This window comes from Callionymus lyra, chromosome 8, assembly GCF_982586985.1.
Source record: "Callionymus lyra chromosome 8, fCalLyr1.hap1.1, whole genome shotgun sequence".
NCBI classification, from domain to species: domain Eukaryota; kingdom Metazoa; phylum Chordata; class Actinopteri; order Syngnathiformes; family Callionymidae; genus Callionymus; species Callionymus lyra.
Window position 1 is genome coordinate 8,296,968 of NC_141825.1, and position 22,483 is coordinate 8,319,450.

Below are 22,483 nucleotides of genomic sequence, written 5' to 3' on the forward strand. Positions count from 1 at the left end.
ATTTCAAAAAGCTGTTGTTGGTTAATATTTATTAGCAAACGATGAACCCAAAGAATCTAATCTCATGAAGACTGTGTTCTTATTAAAGTATGTTATTAAATAATAACTCAATGAATTCCATCAACCTTCAAGACCTTCATTGAAAGAAGTTATCAGACTTTTGTGTGAATCGTTTTTTATTTCAAACAGCGTTCACACATACACTGTATTTATAAAGCACATTCACATGGAACATCGTCATGCACGTCCAACATCAGCTGCTCAGAAGAGGAAACACTGACGTGAAATGAAAATATTGCTTTGTTGTTTGAATCATTCTGGTCTGTTGTTTTTAACAATGAGTGACTTTATTAAGGATTAAAATTCCTGAAATCATTACTCACTAGTCTCAGGATTGATTTAATCTTTAATCCTTCAGGCAGTCGAAGCCTCACACTGGTGATGTGTTAATGAAGCTTCATGAAACAGTGTCATGTTTTTAGACGTCAGTAGGTGGCGCCATCGGTTTCAAAACGATGCAAGGTTTCAATAGAATAGTTGTTCAAAATAATAGATTTCGAGGAGTTTTGAAAATAATGATCCTGTTTCATGAAGCTTCATCAACACATCACCACCATACCAAATGTAAACCTCCAGGTAATAAAGTGCAGAAATAATGAAAAACAAACAAAAAAACAGATAAAATAACAATAATGAATTATAAATTATGCTCAACTTGTTTTTTAAAGTGATTGACAGGTGCAAATGAAACCGTATAAAGGAAGACACGTCACTCAAAGAATCCAATTCTTGCCATGAACTAAAAAAAAAAAGAACGACGAAGTTTCATGACACAGTGTCATTATTTTCAGAGTCCACTAGATGTCGTGCTCTGATTTAAATCTATTAATTTGACCAGCTATTCGATTGAAACCTCACATCTTTTTTTTAAACTGAGTGCGCCACCTACTGTACTCTAAACATATGACACTGTTTCATGCAGCTTCATCGACACATGACTATAAAAACATGACTTCTTATCCCATCTGAAGCTCTTTTCAATCCAAACTTCATGGTTCAGTCACAACAGAGAAGTTTAAAGCAGGAAACAATTTTTTTGTTTTGTCTGATTTAAAGAAAATATTGATCAAATAAATAAACTATGTAGAGTCACACTGAGCTAACATTCCTATAATGACATAATACGCATATAATCTTCATGTTTTTCATAATTTTTAGGTAAAATAAAAAGTTAATTTTTGTTGTAGTAAACAAAGGTAAATCCGTCGTGAAAGATTCCTCCATGCTTTTAAACAACAATTACAACACATATGACTGAAATAAAAGTTTGACGTTCAAATAAAAAAATATCTTCACAATATAAATTATCGTTCATCGTTTTAATTTCACGAACACAAGAGAGCTGAGACTTGTTAAGAAGTTCAGTGAACGTCACAATATTGATCCCACTTAGTAGACATCGATCACTAAATGATGGATCAACAACAATAAAAACGTTGAATATATTCACGGTTACATTGAAATAAACCCTGGTATGCTAATACAAAAGAATGAAGTATTAGTTCAGGTATTTACACTGTACACGAGTGTTGCATTGATAATTGTGACACCCTGTAACGACTGCTACTCACTTCACCTGAAAGAAGGACCTGGGTTTTTTATCTCGAAGTTACGATAAATAGTTTCACAAAAGCTTCGACAAGGTCGTCGTCACACCAGCGACATCGATAGACGTTTGAGCGACAAAAGAAGGTGAAAGACGATGTTCTGAGGACGCTGAGATGCGGGAACCCATCGACCTGTGTTACCAGAGAAGTGATGATCAATATGATCTTGGAAAATACATATTTCTAAACTCCGTTGTACATGTTTCAATGACAATAAACTATACAATATGTACTTTGAGTGTGTGAGGAGCTGTTAAGCCACAAGATATTCTCTGTTCCATTTATTTACTTTTTGTATGAGTGCAGACGGAGCAAGAGACTCAATATTAGTACAATATCAGATGCTTCAGGAATAAAAATCATCACATAAATGAAACAAAAAAAGAACTCAAATTGAACTAAAAATGGCCCAAAATTACAGTTAAAAACACACAAAAAGGCACAAAACATTAAACAAAAAATGTTTTTTTAAACCTGCAGTCAAGTCTACACAATAATTGACCTGCTAATATAGTGAAACCTGTTATTTTATTGTTTTTTATGATGTTGTTTCTACATGTCCGACGTCATGATTATGGATATTGGTTAATTAAATTCAAATGTATTTGGTTCTACTTCATTTGGTGCTCGCCCTCTAACCCCTAAGGCACCGCCTCGTCGGTAAACCAATAGAGAAGCGGTTAGAGGGCTTCGCACCAGGTTGTATAACCTGAGATTATGATGATAACTCAGGGGTTTTCTTTTGTTTTTGTTTATTATTTTTATGTTATGTTATGTTGCCACCACAAATAATTCTAGTGCTTACAACACTGGCAATACAGTTTCTCAAAATTATGATTAATTAATAATAAATCTGATACTATAGATTTGTCCAAAAACGTATATAAAGTTGATTTTTCTAATAATTTGAATAATATAAAACAATTTTAACCATGTTTCCATAATTGTTTAATTAATTATTTAATTTATAAATATATTATTTAATAGACCAGAGACTTATAATTTTGAGCATCAATAGTGTTTATTTAGACAAAACTAATCATCAGATAAATGAAGTGAAAACATGAAATATAGCATTAAAATCATGTTTTTCTTCTTCTAACAGTCATGACCAGATCTGTTCAGTGACGGTTCCCAGTGTCTCGAGGGACCAGATCACCAACATCTGAGCGGAGCTTAAAAATGATAAAGTTCAGTTTTGTTCACGTGAGATGTTGAAGTGAAGAAGAAGTTTAAAGAAGGTTTGATGGAGATTATTTTAGGAGACACAATAAAACCAGTTAAGGTAGTTGAACTTTGTGTTTTGTGTCTGATATAAAAACAAAGCCGGTAACTTTATGGATCATGTTTCATATTCCTGTTGCAGAACAACGCTCTTTAACTCTTCAGTTAACGCGTCGATGTCTAGATCTGGACTTGAACTAATGACTTGTTTGAGTCACGATCTCAGAGTCTACAGTTTACAGAGGGAATCGAACGCTGCCACTTAAAACGATTGATAATACACCTGGATCAAACACCTTCGATTGACAAGGTGTCACCGCTGTGACCCAGTCGGCAACCTCCTCACCCACATGAGTTCAGGTCCCGGATCAGAACCCGCGGGGCTCAGATCCTCCTCAGAGGGTGCCACATGGACACGGGCTTCCTCAGCGTGGCCAGCATCTGGTTCCAGTGGGTGATGCCCATCCCGCTGGCCTCGGGGCCGATGATCACGTGACCCAGGTTCTCCCCTCGCCCGTCGTCCGTGGACTCGGCGACCGTCACCCTCAGCGAGAGCTCCTGTCAACGGTTACACAAGACTCTGCATCAGCATGACTCATCATCTATGGGGTCGTCGAAGAAACACATGTGGTTCTAGTGAACGAAAAGTTGCCTTTAAAGAAATTCAAAAGCTTGTTTTAAGACATGTGATGATATTGGAAGATTATTTTCTGTTGTAAATACATGTTGTGTATATTTGTAACTTTAAAGTTACATCTCAAATCTAAAAGTAAATAACTTTTGGCCTCATGATATTAAAAAAATTAAAAAAATACTAATATTTCTCGCTGATTGACACAACTTCTGCAGTTGACAAATATTTTAATTGCTGTTTTATTTTTTTTCTATCTGAATTATTTTATACAAAATGTTTATTTTCTTCATCTGATCTCAGTTCAGCCTTTTATATTTGGGTTGTTTCTTCCACAGAAAAGGTTATTAAAACAAAAAATCTGTAAAAACAATGAATACATAAATAACATCAGATTACTTTTTGATTTATTTCCCTGAATGATTGTGTTGAAATACAAGTAATTATATACATTAATATTACAGTACTATGAATACAGCCTAGAAGGAAATGTCTTTTTTTTTTAAAAGAGTAAATAAAAGTTCATGTTGATCTGATCACGATTTTGCAATTTGATAAAATAAATATTGAATTATTTCCAACAAATTGTCAACAGACTCAAGGCTTCATATCAAACCATGGACTTGTTCATCAAACAAACACATGATAAGATCGTTGGGTATTTTGGAATCATCGTCGACACTCGTCTGCTTCAGTTTGTGCAGTTTGAAACTATTTACTGCAATTTAAAAACATGTATTTGTTGTTGTTTCTTCCACAGAAAAAGTTATTAAAACAAAAAATCTGTAAAAACAATGAATACATAAATAACATCAGATTAATTTTTAATTTATTTCACTGAATGATTGTGTTGAAATACAAGTAATTTTATCCATTAATATTACAGAGTACAATGAATACAGCCTTAAAGAAAATGTAAAAGATTGACATATTATTAAACCGAATTTTATTATTAAAATAAGTTAATAAAAATTCATGTTGTTCTGATCACGATTTCGAAATTTGATAAAATAAATATTGAATTATTTCCAACAAATTGTCAACAGACTCAAGCCTTCATATCAAACCATGGACTTGTTCATCAAACAAACACATGATAAGATCGTTGGGTATTTTGGAATCATCGTCGACACTCGTCTGCTTCAGTTTGTGCAGTTTGGAACTATTTACTGCACTTTAAAAACGTGTATTTGACATTATATTGTTGGATAATACAGTTTTACAAAAATCTACTCATGGTCAGAAAACTAGACTTTTTCCACTTTACAAAAAATAACATTAGCAGCTTAAATCAACTAATAAATATAAACATAAAAAAAACATTTCTCGAAGATACTCGTTCATAACAATATTATTGATTTTACTGTATTTTAAAAAAAGGTAGATTGATTTTTTGATACTTTACTATTACCTTGAGAAGAATCTTTCGGGAAATGAAGGGAGTGAATGATTTACTCTATTCAGATACTTTACTTAATAATATTGGGGTCAGTGCTTTTAACCCTTGTGTCACTTCAGGGTCAAGGGTCAAAGGTCAATGACCTCCACCCACCTTTGACCCTGAGACAACTCTCTAATACGAAACAAATCATTTGAAGGCGATTTGATTACTCGACAGTATCTGTACCTGCAGGACGAGGGAAGGGACGGAGAAGATCATGGCTTCGTTGAATATCGGGTTCGTATCGTCCCTCTTGGTGGAGGTTTTCTTCTTGCTGATCTTCTTTCCGTCTTGCAGAAGATAAACTTTGACGAAAGGATCTGTAAGTTTGAACAGAGTTTGTTGAAATTGACTGTTTATCGATGGACAACAAGAACCACCGATCCAGACTTTCTCAAGCTCAACAGGTGTTTGTTACAAGAACACACAGAGAACGATACATTTTATATTATAGGTAGTATATATACATTATATTTTGAAAAAACATCTATAGCAACATTAGCATGTGATTCTTACCACGTCAAGTTTCAGTCAGGTTGACTGATAAACTAAAAAATAAACTTGTAAACTAGTGAAAATAATCAAAAGATAAACACTTAATAAACCATCTACTGTAATGTATTTTATTTCATTTACATTTTTTGCATTTTATTTTACTTACTCCTTTTCATTTACTTTTACTTCATTTTTATATTCTGTAATTCCACCACCGTAAGAGCGGAAAGAGACGCACACGCTTGCGGGAAGCGTCGAGGAGGTGGTATCATCATGTACGTGAATAAAGATGCATGTGGACCCTGGTCTGGTCTCCTGGATCTCGGACTATCTCACTGATAGACCACAGTATGTAGGACAAGTACGGGAGTCTGACACGTGACTTTGTGGACCGGAGTGAGAGGAACCACTTGCAGCTGAACTTGAAGACCAAGGAGCTGGTCTTGGACTTTGGGAGGTCCAGGACAAAGCCACATCTAGTGTCCATCAGAACACCAAACTGGTCCTTTTCACTCCACTCCTGCCCCCAAACTCAAAATTATAGAAACTAAAAGCACGAGGAATGAATGAGTCCCTGAGCATTCATGCTCATCTGCTTCTCTGTTCACTGATGACAGTGTTCAGAGGATGATCATCATTCATGATGTACAGTTGTTTGTCTTTTGTCAGTTACGTTTGTTCATTACTATGAAAATATACTATTTTCAGTTGATATTGTTTTGCTGTAATTTTACTTAATTTTAATGTTATGTTTCAGGTTCAATGCAAATAATTTCTACCAACATTATTGTCATAAACAGTTTAAAGAAAATATGTTTTTCCTCTTGTTCATCTGAACACAATGTTTACCTGCAGTGTTCTTGCTGTTGGTCCAGACCAGGTTCTTACATTTGGCCACGACCACCGTGAGGCGCTCGGCTGTAGGTAAGTAGCTCAGAGACAGAAGGATTTCTCCCACAGCGTCCACGGCCTGCAGAGATCGACTTAACTTAACTTCAGAACAACCTTTGTCTCACAGTTGAGAAGTTCAAGTTGTCACAGCAACAGGTTCTCAGTAGAAACAGAAAGATAGATATATATTAGATTAAACACACAATGCAAACAAGTAATTCAAGTAATTACATTACAACAATAATAAGAATATTAACAATTAATAAAACAATGTGTGTTTAGCAAAATGAACAACCAAAGTGTGTATGTGCATGTGTGTTAAAGGTGTATATGCGTGTGTGTTAAAGTGTGCACGTGTGTTGTTGTGATGTGTGACTCTATTGTACCATCAATGTGTGTGTGTTGTTGTGATGTGTGACTCTATTGTATCATCAATGTGTGTGTGTGTTGTTGTGATGTGTGACTCTATTGTATCATCAATGTGGGTTGTTGTGATGTGTGACTCTATTGTATCATCAATGTGTGTGTGTTGTTGTGATGTGTGACTCTATTGTATCATCAATGTGTGTTGTTGTGATGTGTGACTCTATTGTATCATCAATGTGTGTTGTTGTGATGTGTGACTCTATTGTATCATCAATGTGTGTGCGTTGTTGTGATGTGATACTCTATTGTATCAGTTTGTGTGTTGTTGTGACGTGTAACTCTATTGTATCATCAGTGTGTGTGTGTTCTTGTGATGTGTGACTCTATTGTATCATCAATGTGTGTGTGTTGTTGTGATGTGTGACTCTATTGTATCATCAATGTGTGTTGTTGTGATGTGTGACCCTATTATATCATCAATGTGTGTTGTTGTGATGTGTGACTCTATTGTATCATCAATGTGTGTTGTTGTGATGTGTGACTCTATTGTATCATCAATGTGTGTGTGTGTTGTTGTGATGTGTTACTCTATTGTATCAGTTTGTGTGTTGTTGTGACGTGTAACTCTATTGTATCATCAGTGTGTGTGTGTGTTCTTGTGATGTGTGACTCTATTGTATCATGAGATTGTGTGTGTGTTGTTGTGATGTGTGACTCTATTGTATCATCAGTGTGTGTTTGTACAAAGCTCTCTTTTCATTAAAATATTGACATTAGAAAATGATCTTAAGCTCCGCCCACTGAAACACTTTGTTGTTCTGGAGATTAAATCTTGTTCACTATAACCACACCCACTCTGCTGTGATTGGTCAAACAGGGAGGTTTGTCACCGCGCGTCAACAATGGTCTCCACCTTCAGGGGACTCTTTGTATAAACAAAGCAGGCGTGATTACAGCTGGCTGGAGGAGGAGTGAAGTCATTATTACGTCATTATGGACTCTCGTAACCTCTCGTTCGCCCAGATTTCAGAGCAACTTCATAAACTAATACGTTGAAAACATGGTCATGATGAGAGACTTACTGCATCTTGGAGAGAAGAACATTCACTCGTGACACCAGAGTTGATCACTAGTTGACCTTCAAGGTTAAGTCAAGTTAAACTCACCTTGTTGACGTCCTGCAGGTAGAGCCAGGCGTTGAAGGCCCGGACCGTCAGGTCCACGTCGGACAGTTTCAGTTCCGCCACGCCGGCGCTGATGTTCCGCTCGTCCGTGTCGATGCCGAAGCCAGAGAAGCGTAAACTGACGTCGTCCAGGGAGGAAGCGTTCATGGGAACGGAGAAGCGCTCGTCGAAGATCACTGTGAACGCATTCGTCTGCACCTGGAAGATAAAACACCAAACTCATGGTGCTCAGAATCAAAGATCATGTTCATGTTGCTATGACGACCTACAGAGAGGGTTTAAGATAAGATAAGGGACAGAGATTATGTCAACAATATGAGTGAAACTGGAATGTGCTTGATAAATGAAAAACACAGGTAACTGAGATGAAAATAACTTACCTAATAAAGTTAAAGTTAAAAAAATTGTTTGTGATTTAAATAAACTTCATGAGTAGATATAGTCACTGATACTTGGTACCATGATGGCACCGGTTCTGACTGGAACAAGACCGGAAAGTTCTTTAAGTTTTTTCCAGTTTTGGTGTCATTTATTTCTGATGACATTTTTGGGCTGAAAAATATTTAACATGCATTTAAAAAATACCAGGATTGTCAGGAAACTCAGTTCTTATCGGATCACCCAGGAAAATTGTTTTCTATGGAAGTAAATGTGAATATGAATTTTTTAACATTTAATTATATGAATTGAATATTTTTTGTGATGGTTTTTCAAATTCAAAGTTTCATTTTGATGCAGTAAAAATTCAGAGTAAGAAATTCATGTTTAAAGTTCGATGACACACATTCACTTCCAGTTTTGGTTTTCAAACCAAAATAAAAAAAAGATGTCAATAAATCTGAGATATTTAATCCCCTTTTTATATTAATTAGTATTTTTTAAACATTTAATTGAAAACTACAAATATGTCAGTAACACAGATATTATTCAAAAATGATTCATGCTTTTGTTTATTTTTTGTGTTGTTTAATTTTATTATTGTATTCCATAATGAAACAAAAACACAATGTTGTGTTTACGATAAACGTTTTTTCCTAATTCATTAAATCTATTTAAATGTTCGATTATACATTACAACACACAAAAAACCACAGACACACAAATGTCCTTCACATGCTCGTGAGTGATGACGAGTCATAAAAAAAAGTGTGTTGACGTTTCTAAGCAACAAGGGATAGAGAGAGAAATCTTTCTTTCTCTCAAGTTTGAAAATAGTTTTTCTTCCAACTACACATGTGAACAAAAACTGAGCAGAGGTTTGAAGTTCTTGTAACGACAATAACGTGTTCACACAGTGACCTCTTGTGTTCAAATCAATGTGTTGAATAAATGAACTTTGAACTCCAGCACAAGATGTGTTTTTACTGCAGAAATTATTTCTTTTTTACTCAATAATCTCTCCTAAGGTTCTACCTTGACCCGAATAATGAAGACGAGTCAAACTACTGCAGCAAAGAAAAGGATAATTTTAAATCAAATTATTCAAATATTGTTGAAAATTTAACTTTATTATAAAAAAAAACTACTTCAAGATTAACATTGACACAAACTTGCAGCGTCAAAAACCAGAGTGTCAATAAAGATATTTTCACTTTATTAACACATCGTCCACTTAAAGTAGGGAAGGTCACATTTAAATAATTAAATGTGTGTGTGTTTGCATGTGTGTGTATATATGTGTGAATGTGTGTGTGTATGTATGTGTGTGGGTTTGCATGTGTGTGCATGCGTGTGTATATGTGTGAATTTGTGTGTGTGTGTTTATGTGTGTTTGCATGTGTGTCATGCGTGTGTATATATATGTGTAAATGTGTGTGTGTTTGCATGTGTGTGCATGCGTGTGTATATATGTGTGAATGTGTGTGTGTGTGTGTGTGTTTGTGTGTGTGTATGCGCGTGTGTATATGTGTGTGTGTGTGTGTGTGTGTGCATGTGTGTGTGTGTGTGTGTATGTTTGTGTGTGTGTATGCGTGTGTATATATGTGTGTGCGTGTGTTTGTGTGTGTGTGAGTATGTGCTTGTGTGTATGTGTTTGTGTGTATGCGCGTGTATAGGTGTGTGTGTGCGTGTGTATATGTGTGTGTGTGTTTGAGAGAAAGATCATCAAACTAAAAGCAGCAGATCAGTGAAGATGCTGCAAAGGAAAGGAGGCAGACTAGAGAGTGATTGACAGGTGGGAGGGGAGTGAGCTGCAGCATGAAGAGACACAAAGAGATGAAGGAGGAACAGAAAGAGAAAATCTGGCACGATCAGCAGAAGAGCTGATGTCAGCATTTCCTGTGAAAACCCTGCTGCATCACCAACTGCTTCCTGTACTAGTGCAGCCGAGCTCAGCCAATCGATGAGAAGAACACGCTCACAAGAAAACACTTGTTGGTCGACGAGGAATGATAATGATGATAATATTAATAATGATAATAATAATAATAATATTGATAATGATAATGATAATGATAATGATAATGATAATGATAATGATAATGATGATAATAATAAAAATAATAATGATTGTAATAATAATAATAATAATAATAATAATGATGATGATAATGATAATTATGTTAATAATAATAACAATAACAATAATATTAATAATGATAATGATAAAAATAAGAATTATAATAATAATAATAATAATAATAATAACAATAACAATAACAATAACAATAACAATAATAATAATAATAATAATAATAATAATAATAATAATAATAATAATGATAATCATGATAATTATAATGACGATGATTGAGAATGAGATTTTCTTTCCACTCTCTTCAGATGAATAAAATATAATTTCAAACTAAAATAATCTTCCATCTCTAACCAGAAGCTCACACCAGAGTCAGGAGGTCAAGATTCTGGTCAGTGGATCTCAAATGGACCTGTGTGACCACATCCTGCTCTCAGAGGAATCTTTCGATCCAGTGGCTCAGTGCTCTGTATGTCTGGTGACTCTATTATACCAACATTTATATTGAATTCAAAAGACTTAAAATATTGAATTGTAAATATTTTCACTTTCATACCCGTGTGATTCCAACGTTCAGCTCCTCAGGTCCCAGAGAGACCCGGACGAAGCATCCAGGGAAATCCCCCTCTTCCTTCTCCAGCAGGTCTTTGCCCTGGTGCAGCGTGATGTGCAGGACCCCCGAGTCCCGCCCGGCGTGTCTGGACGGCTCGAACTCCAGAGTGACCTCCAGCTGACCCACGGTGAAGTCGTGGCCGAAGTTGTTGGCGATGGAGGAGACGGAGCTGAGCGAGTCGGTGGAGATGGAGCGGTTGAGCTGGGCCGAGCCGGACGGGTCCAGTTCCCTGCTCATCATCTCCAGGTGGCCCATGTCCCTGAAGACGTCGGGGGTTTCGCCCGTCGCCGCCGCCAGGCTGGGCTTCCTGCTGGAGACGGTGGAGTTCCTCCGGTGGTTGTTGGCGGCAACTCGCTTCAAAAAGAAACAGGGGAAAATAATCTAAATGAGAAATCACTCTGATATAAACAAGTCCCTGGTTCATGAGTCATGTTTTGAAACTACATCTGCCTCCATTAATTTAACATTTATTTCCACCTTAAACTCAGCAGTGTGTAGAAAGGCATCATGGGAGTTTTCTGTTTTGTCGGCACCATGAGTAAGGTAAGTTTGTAAGGTAAGGTAGGTAACTAAATAAGTAAGTAGTAGTTATTTGTAAAGATCTTTCTAGACATAGAATCTGGCAGCCAGTGAAGAGTTTTAAGGAACTGAATGTGAGTTCTTCTACTAGAGCAGTGTTGAAGTTTATTTTCTGTTCAAATAAATCACATGCTTGTAACAGAGTGAACACATGAATTAAAGAGCTTTTATGTTCCTGCTGATTGATAAAATATAAAAACTCCCAGTACTTGAAAACGTTAAGTACTGGGAGTAAAATACATCATCTTCATAACAGCAAAACTGTGAAAGGTGAACCAGGATATATCGAGAGAAATTTGATGAAGCTTCATGAAACAGTGTCATATTTTGAGACGTCAGTAGGTGGCGCCCTCAGTTTAAAAGGGTCATTAGGATAGTTGTTCAAAACAATAGATTAAAGATCAGAGTGACTAGTGGAAACATATGACACGGTTTCATGAAGCATCGTCGACACTCCACAGAGAGAAAGTCCTACCTTTTGTCTGACTTCGGAGAAGGAGGTTCCATATTTCTCCTGCAGGTATCTGTAGTCGAAGTTGGGGAAGGGAGACGGAGCAGGGAAAGCTCCAGACTTCCAGAGTTTCCAGATGTTCAGAGCAGCAACACCCAGCAGGATGAAGAAGCCCAGCAGGTAGATGGTCACCTCCCAGCCCGGCGGGTTCCGCACCACTGAAACAGCGACATCGTCATCATGTGTGGAACACATTCATTTACGGTCCAACAGAAGTTTAAAGTGTGTCGAGCGTTCATTTAGAAACTGTATCGGAGTCGGAGAGATGTTCACTCACCGCTCAGATGGTAGCCTGGGATCTCCTCACTCTGAGGCGAGGACATGATGCAGCCGCCAGCCTGTCACACACACACACACACACACACATATCATACAGTGTGAAGAGAATAATCAGGCGTTTAAAATCCTCTTTTTATTTTGCAGTTGCAAGTCATTTTGATTTCATGGTCCTTCTGTGTTCACATGAGGCGTTCAGGGACACAAGTCATGGTTCATTTTTAGTGTGATTTAGTCACATTATAAAGTGACAGGCAGAAAAGCTTTTTTAATACATTTCAAATGAGGATCTGAGGACATTTTGTACCATTTTTGAGTTTTTCTCTGCCATTTCTGTCACTTCCTGGTCTGATGAGGCTTCGTGATTGGCTGACTTTTGTTTGTTTTATTTTTATTGTCAATATAAAAATTCATGTACTTGATTTTCCTGCAGAATCTGTCCAGGTTCTCTGAGGACGTTGCTGATTGGCTGAACCGTATTCCAAAGTATACGACGATCACGTTATCATTCACATAAAGATATTCAATTTTGTTACGAATTTTTTCATTTTGTTGACGAACTAAAGAGTATCATATTGTTGCTGCTATTAAAATAACGATGGTCACATAAACCGTTGATCCGTGAAAAACACTCGACCTCACTTCCTGCTTCTCCCTGATCCTTCGCTAAAACGCTAATACGTTTGAACAGAAACAAAATATGGCTCATGTTTCCACTTCTCTGAGAAGGAGAAGGACAAGAGAAAATGGCTTAAGCTAAAAAAGGAGGTTACATTTTGGGAAAACGCATCAAAAAAACGAGTTGATGCTAACGTTAGCACAGGCTAGCTAACTAGCGGACTAGCGATAACATTACCGTAAATTACTCGGGACATATTTAACTCTTTTATTCTCTCATATGTCGATTAAATGATGTTTCTGAACCATCATCAGACCAGGAAGCGACAAAACGGACGTTTGGAAAATGATCCGACAAACCCGAGCAAAATGTTTTCACTTTATTTAGCAACGTTTGACTTCAAAAAGACTGTTGTTCGTCTGTAAAACTGGAGAAATGTGTAGAGAATCATGAATAATAATTAAAGTAATAAAGCAGCAATAAAAGTTTCCTGATTCTGAATGTTGTTTTTTTTCTCTTCAGACTCAACTTGTGCAAGAGTTTCTCTGAGACGCGTCAGACGTGAGTCATTCTCACCTCCTGCGTGTTGGAGCAAACATCTAATAATAAAAGGAAACAGTGGTCGGGGGTGTATTGGCTGCTGACGCCAATTAAAGCCACTGACGCACTGCAGGGTCCACGCACTGAGCTGCTATTAGGAGAGAGGAGGATGAAGTAGGACGAGTCGAGAAACAACACACTGAACCAGATCAGTTGAACCGGATCAGTTAAACCGGATCAGTTAAACCGGATCAGTTGAACCGGATCAGTTGAACCGGATCAGTTGAACCGGATCAGTTGAACCAGATCAGTTAAACCGGATCAGTTGAACCAGATCAGTTAAACCAGATCAGTTGAACCAGATCAGTTGAAACCAGATCAGTTGAAACCAGATCAGTTAAACCAGATCAGTTAAACCAAATCAGTTGAAACCAGATCAGTTGAACCAGATCAGTTGAACCAGATCAGTTGAACCAGATCATTTAAACCAGATAAGTTACACCAGATCAGTTGAACCAGATCAGTTAAACCAGATCAGTTGAACCAGATCAGTTAAACCAGATCAGTTAAACAAGATCAGTTGAACCAGATCAGTTGAACCAGATCAGTTGAACCAGATCAGTTAAACCAGATCAGTTGAACCAGATCAGTTAAACCAGATCAGTTAAACCAGATCAGTTGAACCAGATCAGTTGAACCAGATCAGTTGAACCAGATCAGTTAAACCAGATCAGTTGAACCAGATCAGTTGAACCAGATCAGTTAAACCAGATAAGTTAAACCAGATCAGTTGAACCAGATCAGTTAAACCAGATCAGTTGAACCAGATCAGTTAAACCAGATCAGTTGAACCAGATCAGTTAAACCAGATCAGTTGAACCAGATCAGTTGAACCAGATCAGTTGAACCAGATCAGTTGAACCAGATCAGTTGAGGAAAGAAGGACAAGATCTGTTGGTGAAGCTTCATGAAACATCGTCATTATCTTCAGAGTCCACTAGATGTCACTCTCTGATCTATGATCTATTACTTTAAACACATTTTCTATTTAAACCTGTGATCACCTTCGATGCCGTGGAACGAATTATAATTATGAACCTTTAATTCCACTGAATCTTTGATAAGAAGATCCCGAGGCGCCGCAGATTCGAAGAACAAAAGTTAATTGATCCCTCGACTCAAACTAGACCTTTATGGTATCTGGTAGAAAATACCAGTGAAGGAAGTCACGACTGAAGGAACACTTACAAGAACTTTATCATCGGTGAGTAATAATGACACTGTTTCACGAAGCTTCATCCACACATCACTAGAGAGCAGGTAAGAAGACCATAAAGGGCAAAAAACATTTCCTTCTTCTCTGGATGACTGAACGTGTGAGAAGGTTCCAGACACTCGAACAACTCTGTGACTCTCGGTTGAGAAAATCTATGAAACATCTGAACGACTGAAAGATTGAAAAAGATTTCGAGTTTAAAGAAAGATTTGTTTGTTCGTCGACGATGATGATGTCATCAGTTTAAATAAGTGATGTCACTCTTAGGTAACGACAGAAGGAAGAAGGAATCAGGAACGAGGAGGTATCGATCGGACGCAGGGAAACCGGAGGAGAGCGAGAGCAGCACTCGTCTCACTCTTTTTCTCACTCCCGCGATCAATCAACTTTGCTTTAATCAGGCTCAACGACTCATAATCAAATGAAGTGCTGGCTCAGGAGTAAAAGGACCTCACGGAGAAGCAGCTTCACCTCCTGCGGGATCATCCATCGCTCGCAGAAGAAGAAGAAGAAGAAGAAGAAGAAGAAGAAGAAGAGAACTTTAGTTCACGACCATGCGGCAACAAACACACACGTCGTCAATCACAGGATTTGTGTGTCGTGTCAGACTTGACAACGGCTGAAGCTAAACTGCTTCAAATCATCTCGTCTTTTCCATAATCTCTTCAGAGAATAATGTTCTCAGAAGAAGATCAAATATTTACTGATCGTCATCATGTGAATCAATCCTTCCATCATCCATCCATCCTTTCATCCATTTATAAATAAATCCATCCATCAATCCATCCATCCATCTATCCAGCCTTCCATCCCTCCATCCCTCCATCTATCCATCCATCCATCGTATCATCCATGTATAAATCCATCCATCCATCCATCCATCCATCCATCCATCCATCCATCCATCCATCCATCCATCCATCCATCCATCCATCCATCCATCCATCCATCCATCCATCCATCCATCCATCCATCCATCATATCATCCATTTATAAATACATCCATCCATCCATCCATCCATCCATCCATCCATCCATCCATCCATCCATCCATCCATCCATCCATCCATCCATCCATCCATCCATCCATCCATCCATCCATCCATCCATCCATCCCTTCATCCATCCATCAATCCATCCATCCATTTATCTTTGCACAATATCAAGTAGAGATTCAACTTCACAAGAAAAGACTAATAGAAAGTTAATTCTCCACATGAAGAAACTTCAAGAAATATATCGACTTCATATTCACAATCAATGCAGACATTTTTCGGCGCCGAAAAACATCATGATCAGATCAGAGAGTAAAAAAACTCAGCACAGAACAGAAGCCAGAACTGTAGTCTTACACACTCTTCTCCCACAAAAACTTGCTTTTAACCACATAGACAGGGTGAATCTGCCCCGTTTAATAAAACCAAGAAGAAATGTCCGCAGTAGAAGAATTGTTAAAGGAGAATTAAGTGTGGATTATTGAATATCCGATCCCTGTCCTCAAAAGCTGCACTAATTTATGAACTCATTTCAGATAAAACCATTGACTTATTGTGCTAAACCTAAACCTGGCTGTCTATAGATGACTATGTATCTTTAAATGAATCAACACCAGCCTCACTAACTTTAATGCCCCTCAACACTCTAAAACACGTTTAACTCTATCCTGGAGTCATTTGGTTTCTCTCAGTATGTTCATGAACCGACTCACTGTTTTAAGCACACATTAGATCTTGTCCTAGCGTACGGACTTGAAATTAAAAATGTTATTGTCTCTCCTCAGAATTCACTTCTTTCTGACCATCGATTAATAACTTTTGATTTTATCTTAAATGACCCGAGTCTACAGAGCAGGAGCTCAAAAGATGTCCGTCTGAAAGTGCCGTAACCAAGTTTATGGAAACAATTCGCTCAGTGCTCAGTATAATGTCTAGTGTCAGGTTCTCTCAGGTCTATCTCTAATCGTGTCTTCATTTCAAAGATTCTGGAGAAAGTGGTTACGAGTCAGCTGTAAATATGTCCATGACAATGATCATTTGAGGTGTTTTAGTCTGGCTTTAGGGAACACCACAGAACAGAGACCGTCCTGATAAAAGTTAGTAAAGACCTGCTAATGGCCTCTGATCAGGGCCATGTTTCAGTTCTTCTAGATCTCAGTGCTGCATTTGACCCTGTTGACCACGAAATCCTTCTACAGAGATCGTTTTATCTTTTATTTATTTTAGTTTTAAATGATCATAGTTTTAATCATCAACAATGATAATTTTGTATGTTTTTAGAACTGATTAACTATATTTCATTGATTCACGTTCTGATTATAATCTTGGTCCGAATCTCATATCCGGTCTATCCGCTTTTTGAAAAGCCGACCTGTGACGTCACATTTCCATAGATCAAATACGCCGCATATGCAACGCAGACGCGCCGGTTTTTAATGGGATTTTGTGGATGAACATCATGATTTTAGTACTTAATAGTAAATATTCACAATTATTCGTGAGGTAGGTTAGCTCAGTTGGTAGTGTGCCGTACATTTTTGGAAGTTTGAAGATGAGGATTAAGATTTTATAACATTTTTATTGATTTGAAAAAAGCTGAAAACTAAATGAAGCAGTAAAGATGAATGAATGAATGAATTCACTTTTTAAATCACAATTTGATCAAACACGTTAAAAAAAAAAGAAAAATTAATAAAAAAGACGCCCAGCATGAAACCAGGAAGAGTTGACCCTGGTGACCTCTGGTGACCCCGGCCGGTTGAGTTTAAACCCTGATCTACAAGAACAAACTCAGACGATAAAGCGGCAGGAAACACATCGAAGCACAAAAGAAGGTAAATTGTTTCCCTAAAGGATGAAAGAAAGTTTTGAGAAGTTTGTTCCCAAAACTAGTCGATTTATTTTATGACAAGTTGCACTTTGTGTTATTAAGATGAAGCAACAAAAAAAAAACATGATCGCGGATAAAAGCTCCTGAAATCATTTGTTAAACGAGTCACTGGCTTCTCGCCAAAGATCCGAAGATAAAGTTTCGATGGCAGCAGAATGAAAAACTGCATCGTCAGCGGTTTCTTCTATTTTAAACGTCTGCTCGTCGATCAGAGCCAGAATTTCTCCTGCAGGCGCTCAGTAAATACACAACGACACACTTTGATCGTGTCCAAACAACATCGTTTTTCCTGGTGCGCGACGACGTGTTCGGAACAGACTTCGATCAGAAAAGTTTCGTCCGATCAACGTTTGTCGACTAAAGATATTGATGTTTACTTGTCAGTTAAGAAGGTTTGAGAAGAGAATATAAAACTTGATAATTATCAAAAAGGAATTTTCAGTTAGTTCTAGTTATTATTGTATTTAAATACATTTAGTTATAGATTCTCAGTCAATGTAAAGATTTTGTTTTTAAATAACATTTGACAATAAAAAACGTTTGTTTTTTGTTACTTTTGTTTACCTGCGAAAAGAAAATGTTGCAATTCAAATAGTAACAAATAATCGTTATAAAAGTTGTTTCCTGACTGAGGTCATGATTTCACGTTTGTTTGACGACGTGTCAGAGATGTGTCGACGAAGCTTCATGAAACAGTGTCGTTATCTTCCACTAGATGTCGCTCTTTGATCTATAATCTGTTATTATTCCGTTGAAACCTCACATCACGTTTAAACGGATGGCGCCGCCTACTGATCTATAAAGATATGACACTGTTTCATGAAGCTTCATCGACACATCAAACCCTCTGTAAACTGATGGAGCCTCTGGTTCTTCTCCGAGTCTGAACGACTCCTCAAGAAGAAACTACAGTTGAAGAAAGAAATATGATCATGTGACCTTGTTTCACGGTTATTCGTGTAATTAAAAAAAATAATTTAAAAAAGGTTTTGCAAAATTAACGTAAAATGTTCATAAAAGTCTCGTCTCTTTGAAGAAAAAGAACTAAGACTTGAAACCAGGTTTGATCTCATTTTTATCTTTTACGTGATCGAGTCACACTCGTGTCTGATGAGACTCGTAAAGATCACACGTCCCATGATGCTCTGCTCTTTACGACCTGCTAGCCTGCTGCACTGCGAGGTTGCTAACACAGACACGAGTGTGTGTGTGTGTACTAAGTGTACGCGTGTGTGTATGTGTGTCCATGTGTGTCAGTGTGTGTGTACAAGTGCGTGTACTTGTGTGTGTATACATGTTCGTGTGTGTGTAAGTGTGTGTCTGTGTGTGTACATGTGCGTGTGTGTGTACTAGTGCGTGTACGTGTGTTTGTGTGTGCGTGTACATTTGCGTGTGTACATGTGTGTGTGTACATGTGTGTATGTGTACATGATGTGTGGGTAGGTAGGTGTGTACGTGTGTGTGTGTGTGGGTACATGTATGTGTGTGTCCACATATGTGCTTGGGTATGGGTGTCCGTTTGTGTCAGTGTGTGTATGTGTGTGTACATGTGCGTGTTTGTGTGTGTGCGTGTACATGTATGTGTGTACATGTGTGTATGTGTGTACATGTTTCTGGACAACAGAATCTGCATCTATAAGTGTAAATAAGAGTTCAGTATAAATTCAAAACCTGGTCTGTGTTGGTTCTAGTTCTTCAACATTAGTTTGGAAACAACCATGAAACATGAGTTCCCCCTCCATTAAGATAGCACTCTGGAGGTGCACACCTCTGCCAAGACACTCACTTTCACTTTTTTCATAATTTGAAATATCAGTGACAGCAGTGACTTTACACATATTATAAATGATCCTTCAAAATGCTGATGGATTAAGATGGTAATTATAACAATATCTTGATTTTTCTACAATTTTTACTGAAATATTTTCAAATAATTTCCAAACACATCACACGATTATAAGAAAAAAAAAACATATATTACAGTTAGACGTAAAAACAACTGTAAAGGCCTGATCCACGAATGTATTTAGTGTTTCTGTCTCCCCCTAGTGTCAGAATATAACAATAGCAATCTCATTAATCTTTGATTTACTTAAGTCAAATTTTATTTGTGTACATTTGTTTACAAACCAGATAAAAGCTCCAGCTGGGTCAAAATAAAAGCAATTAGAAAATATAAGAAGAATACAAATGGATTAGTTAATCGTCCATAACTACTGTAGGTACAAGGGATAAATACTTTTAAAGAACAAATTGTACAGTATTAAGTGATTTTAATGACTAAATGTGGTTTAAATGAAAATGTAAAATTTTAAATCAACATGTTGATAGTTTTATGTAAGTTTTCATCAGAATTGAATTTATAATCTATAACAATGATTGCATTCAAACATGTATTAGAAAACTCACAACAGTTTTGATCAATTTTACATCAATTCTGTTGAAATCCTGCTCGAAATGTTATTCCAGGTTTACTCCGGATACGATACTAAAATGGTACAAAACACGTGATGTATTTCTCTCACGTTTGTTTGCAGTAAAATCATCGTTCAAGTAAATTCTATTCTAGTTTTTTTTACTCCTTACAGCTGCTGGTCCTCCAGAGCTCTGCAGCTGAAGAGTTCCTGAACACAACCTCGTGTGACGACACCAGTGCTGCGTTCACTGACCGAAGAAGTGACGAGTAAATGTCGCGCATCAGACTATGAAGAAGCCTCACCTCGAGTGTTTGCTGCAGCGAAGTCTCAGGAGCAGAAGAACTCCTTCACTCGAGGATCTTCCATCCAGTGACGCCGCGCAGGTCCGACCGTGGAGCCCGGAGGAGGAGCAGCAGAGGCGGGGGAGACGCAGCTCAGGGTCCCGCTCACACGGACGGAGGGAGACGAGGATGATGATGATGATGATGATGGTGATGATGATGGCGATGAAGAGGGAGGTTCGTCTGAGGAGACGCGGGCAGAAGCATTTCTGCAGGAGGCTGCAGATGTTCCTCCACACGAGGACTGCGGGAGAAAGTCCCTCCCCTGCAGAGCACCTTCATACCCCCTCCTCCCTTACACCTCCCCAGTACATTTATATTTCAGTACATTGTTGATAAAGTGACACGAATTCAAGAGAAAACATTGAAACAATTCTTCACAAAACCATGAATTAAATGTCAATAAAAGCACTCTGGGAGAACATACATCTGCCAAGGAGATCATCCCAAGTCAGACCATGATTTTCCTGCATTTTTAATTCAGTGTAGACCAGGGGTGGGCAATTAAAATTCTTCAAGGGCCACATTAAATTCTGTGAATGTTGTTAGGGGCCGTCAAGCAAAAAAAAATGGACATGCATCATTAAGCCCTGACATTTATTTAAGCTAAATAAGCTGCAATTTTATTCTTGTATAGATGAGTTTTTTTCAGGACCTTTCTTCAATTAACTTGAAAAAACTGTTTAGAGGGATTAATATATACACAAAAAAAATAATAAATCTAAAATACATTTGTTAATGCATTAGAAGCATTTATACATGATCTTACTTTGACATCACAAGGGCCGCATGAATACAGTCAAAGGGCCGCATGTGGCACCCGGGCCGCACTTTTCCCAGGTCTGTTGTAGACACTTGTAGTAGATGAAGCTTCATGAAACAATGTTACAATGTTCTAGTCCACCAGGTGTCGCTCTCTGCTAAACCACACATCATATTAAAACCTTTTGTGAAATTGTATTCATTTTAAAAATCAATGAAAATGTTATAAATGTGATTAATCTTCGTTTAACAAATAATATTTTTATTTCTGTTCAATGTATCTGATAAATATCGCTGAGAGTGTTTTATTTGATTTATTTATATTCATATCTTGGGTAGAAATATTTGCTACAACCGGAGGAATAATACTTTTACTTTTTTTCTCACTATAAAACAACAGCAGATCAAGCTTTCCATCGTATTTAATTTTTATTTCTACCGTTTTAAATTGTGTTTTATTTTTCTCAATATTTTTATTTCTTTCAGTCTCCGTAAAGTGACGTTTGCGGAAGCCAGACTGAAATCTATGGAGTGAGATTACTGCCACGAGTTTGAGCGAGCAATCAGAGACCTGCTGCTTGAAGCCTTCTGCTGCCATCTCCACCAATCACAGGGAGCTACTCGAGGGAAGAAGGCAGGTCTTGCTGCAACTCACCTTAAGCTAGTTTATTAAAATAAATTAAAAAAAATGTTTAAATGTATTTTAAATAGTTTATTAAAATGGCGCAAGAAAACAACCAAAGCAATACACAGCCTCAAGTAAGTTATATTTCTTAGAGTGTTTTTCATATAGGGCCTTCTCTGCTGGCCTAAACATAATCAGAAAATAAATTACATTTTTTAATTAAATAAAATACATAAAAAAAGTATTAAATTATTCCACATAGTCTTTTCTCTTCATTTCATTTATTTCCTCTTGCTTGGACTGCTGCCAGAAGAAATCTACCCGAGGCCTTCAATCGTTTCAGAAGAGGCCCTTTTCAATTGAAATCAATGGCAGCCAAATGATTGTGTTAACCAATCAGATTCGAGATGGCGACATATACGTCAGCGTTTCGGCAGCTACTCTTCGTCAAACATAATAAATACATGACAATTGACTTCAAGTGGTGACTTTCACCGAGGGTTCGGTATTAACAAGTAATTTGTTGTATATGGAATGATTAATTCATGTAACTTTATTTGTATTTGGCAGCTACTAAGGTAAAACATTGGTGATGTATAAAATATGTCATCAAAACTCTTATTATTTGAATTCCTATCCTTTAAAAGGTTATGCAGCTATACACAT

The 22,483-nt window shown here is 37.3% G+C and overlaps 1 protein-coding gene across 1 annotated transcript; it reads right to left on the bottom strand.

Annotated features, from left to right (window-relative positions):
• Positions 1–155: 155 nt before the first annotated feature.
• Positions 156–20,666, bottom strand: syt12 (synaptotagmin XII). The gene is made up of 8 exons (XM_087798035.1): positions 20,392–20,666; positions 12,353–12,413; positions 12,040–12,233; positions 10,929–11,339; positions 7,882–8,097; positions 6,308–6,428; positions 5,150–5,283; positions 156–3,449 (listed from the first exon to the last, which is right to left on the bottom strand). Exons 2-8 carry the CDS (start codon positions 12,396–12,398, stop codon positions 3,276–3,278), a joined length of 1,296 nt encoding a protein of 431 aa, XP_087654161.1. The 5' UTR covers positions 12,399–12,413; positions 20,392–20,666; the 3' UTR covers positions 156–3,275.
• Positions 20,667–22,483: the final 1,817 nt, after the last annotated feature.

Excerpts from the sequence above, each read along its gene's own strand:
- syt12 (XM_087798035.1), bottom strand. The coding sequence starts at position 12,398 with ATGTCCTCGCCTCAGAGTGAGGAGATCCCAGGCTACCATCTGAGCG. Across the intron at positions 11,340-12,039 it reads TCTCCGAAGTCAGACAAAAG|CGAGTTGCCGCCAACAACCA; the intron begins GTAGGACTTTCT and ends TTCTTTTTGAAG. Across the intron at positions 8,098-10,928 it reads TGAACGTTGGAATCACACGG|GTGCAGACGAATGCGTTCAC; the intron begins GTATGAAAGTGA and ends TTTATCTTCCAG.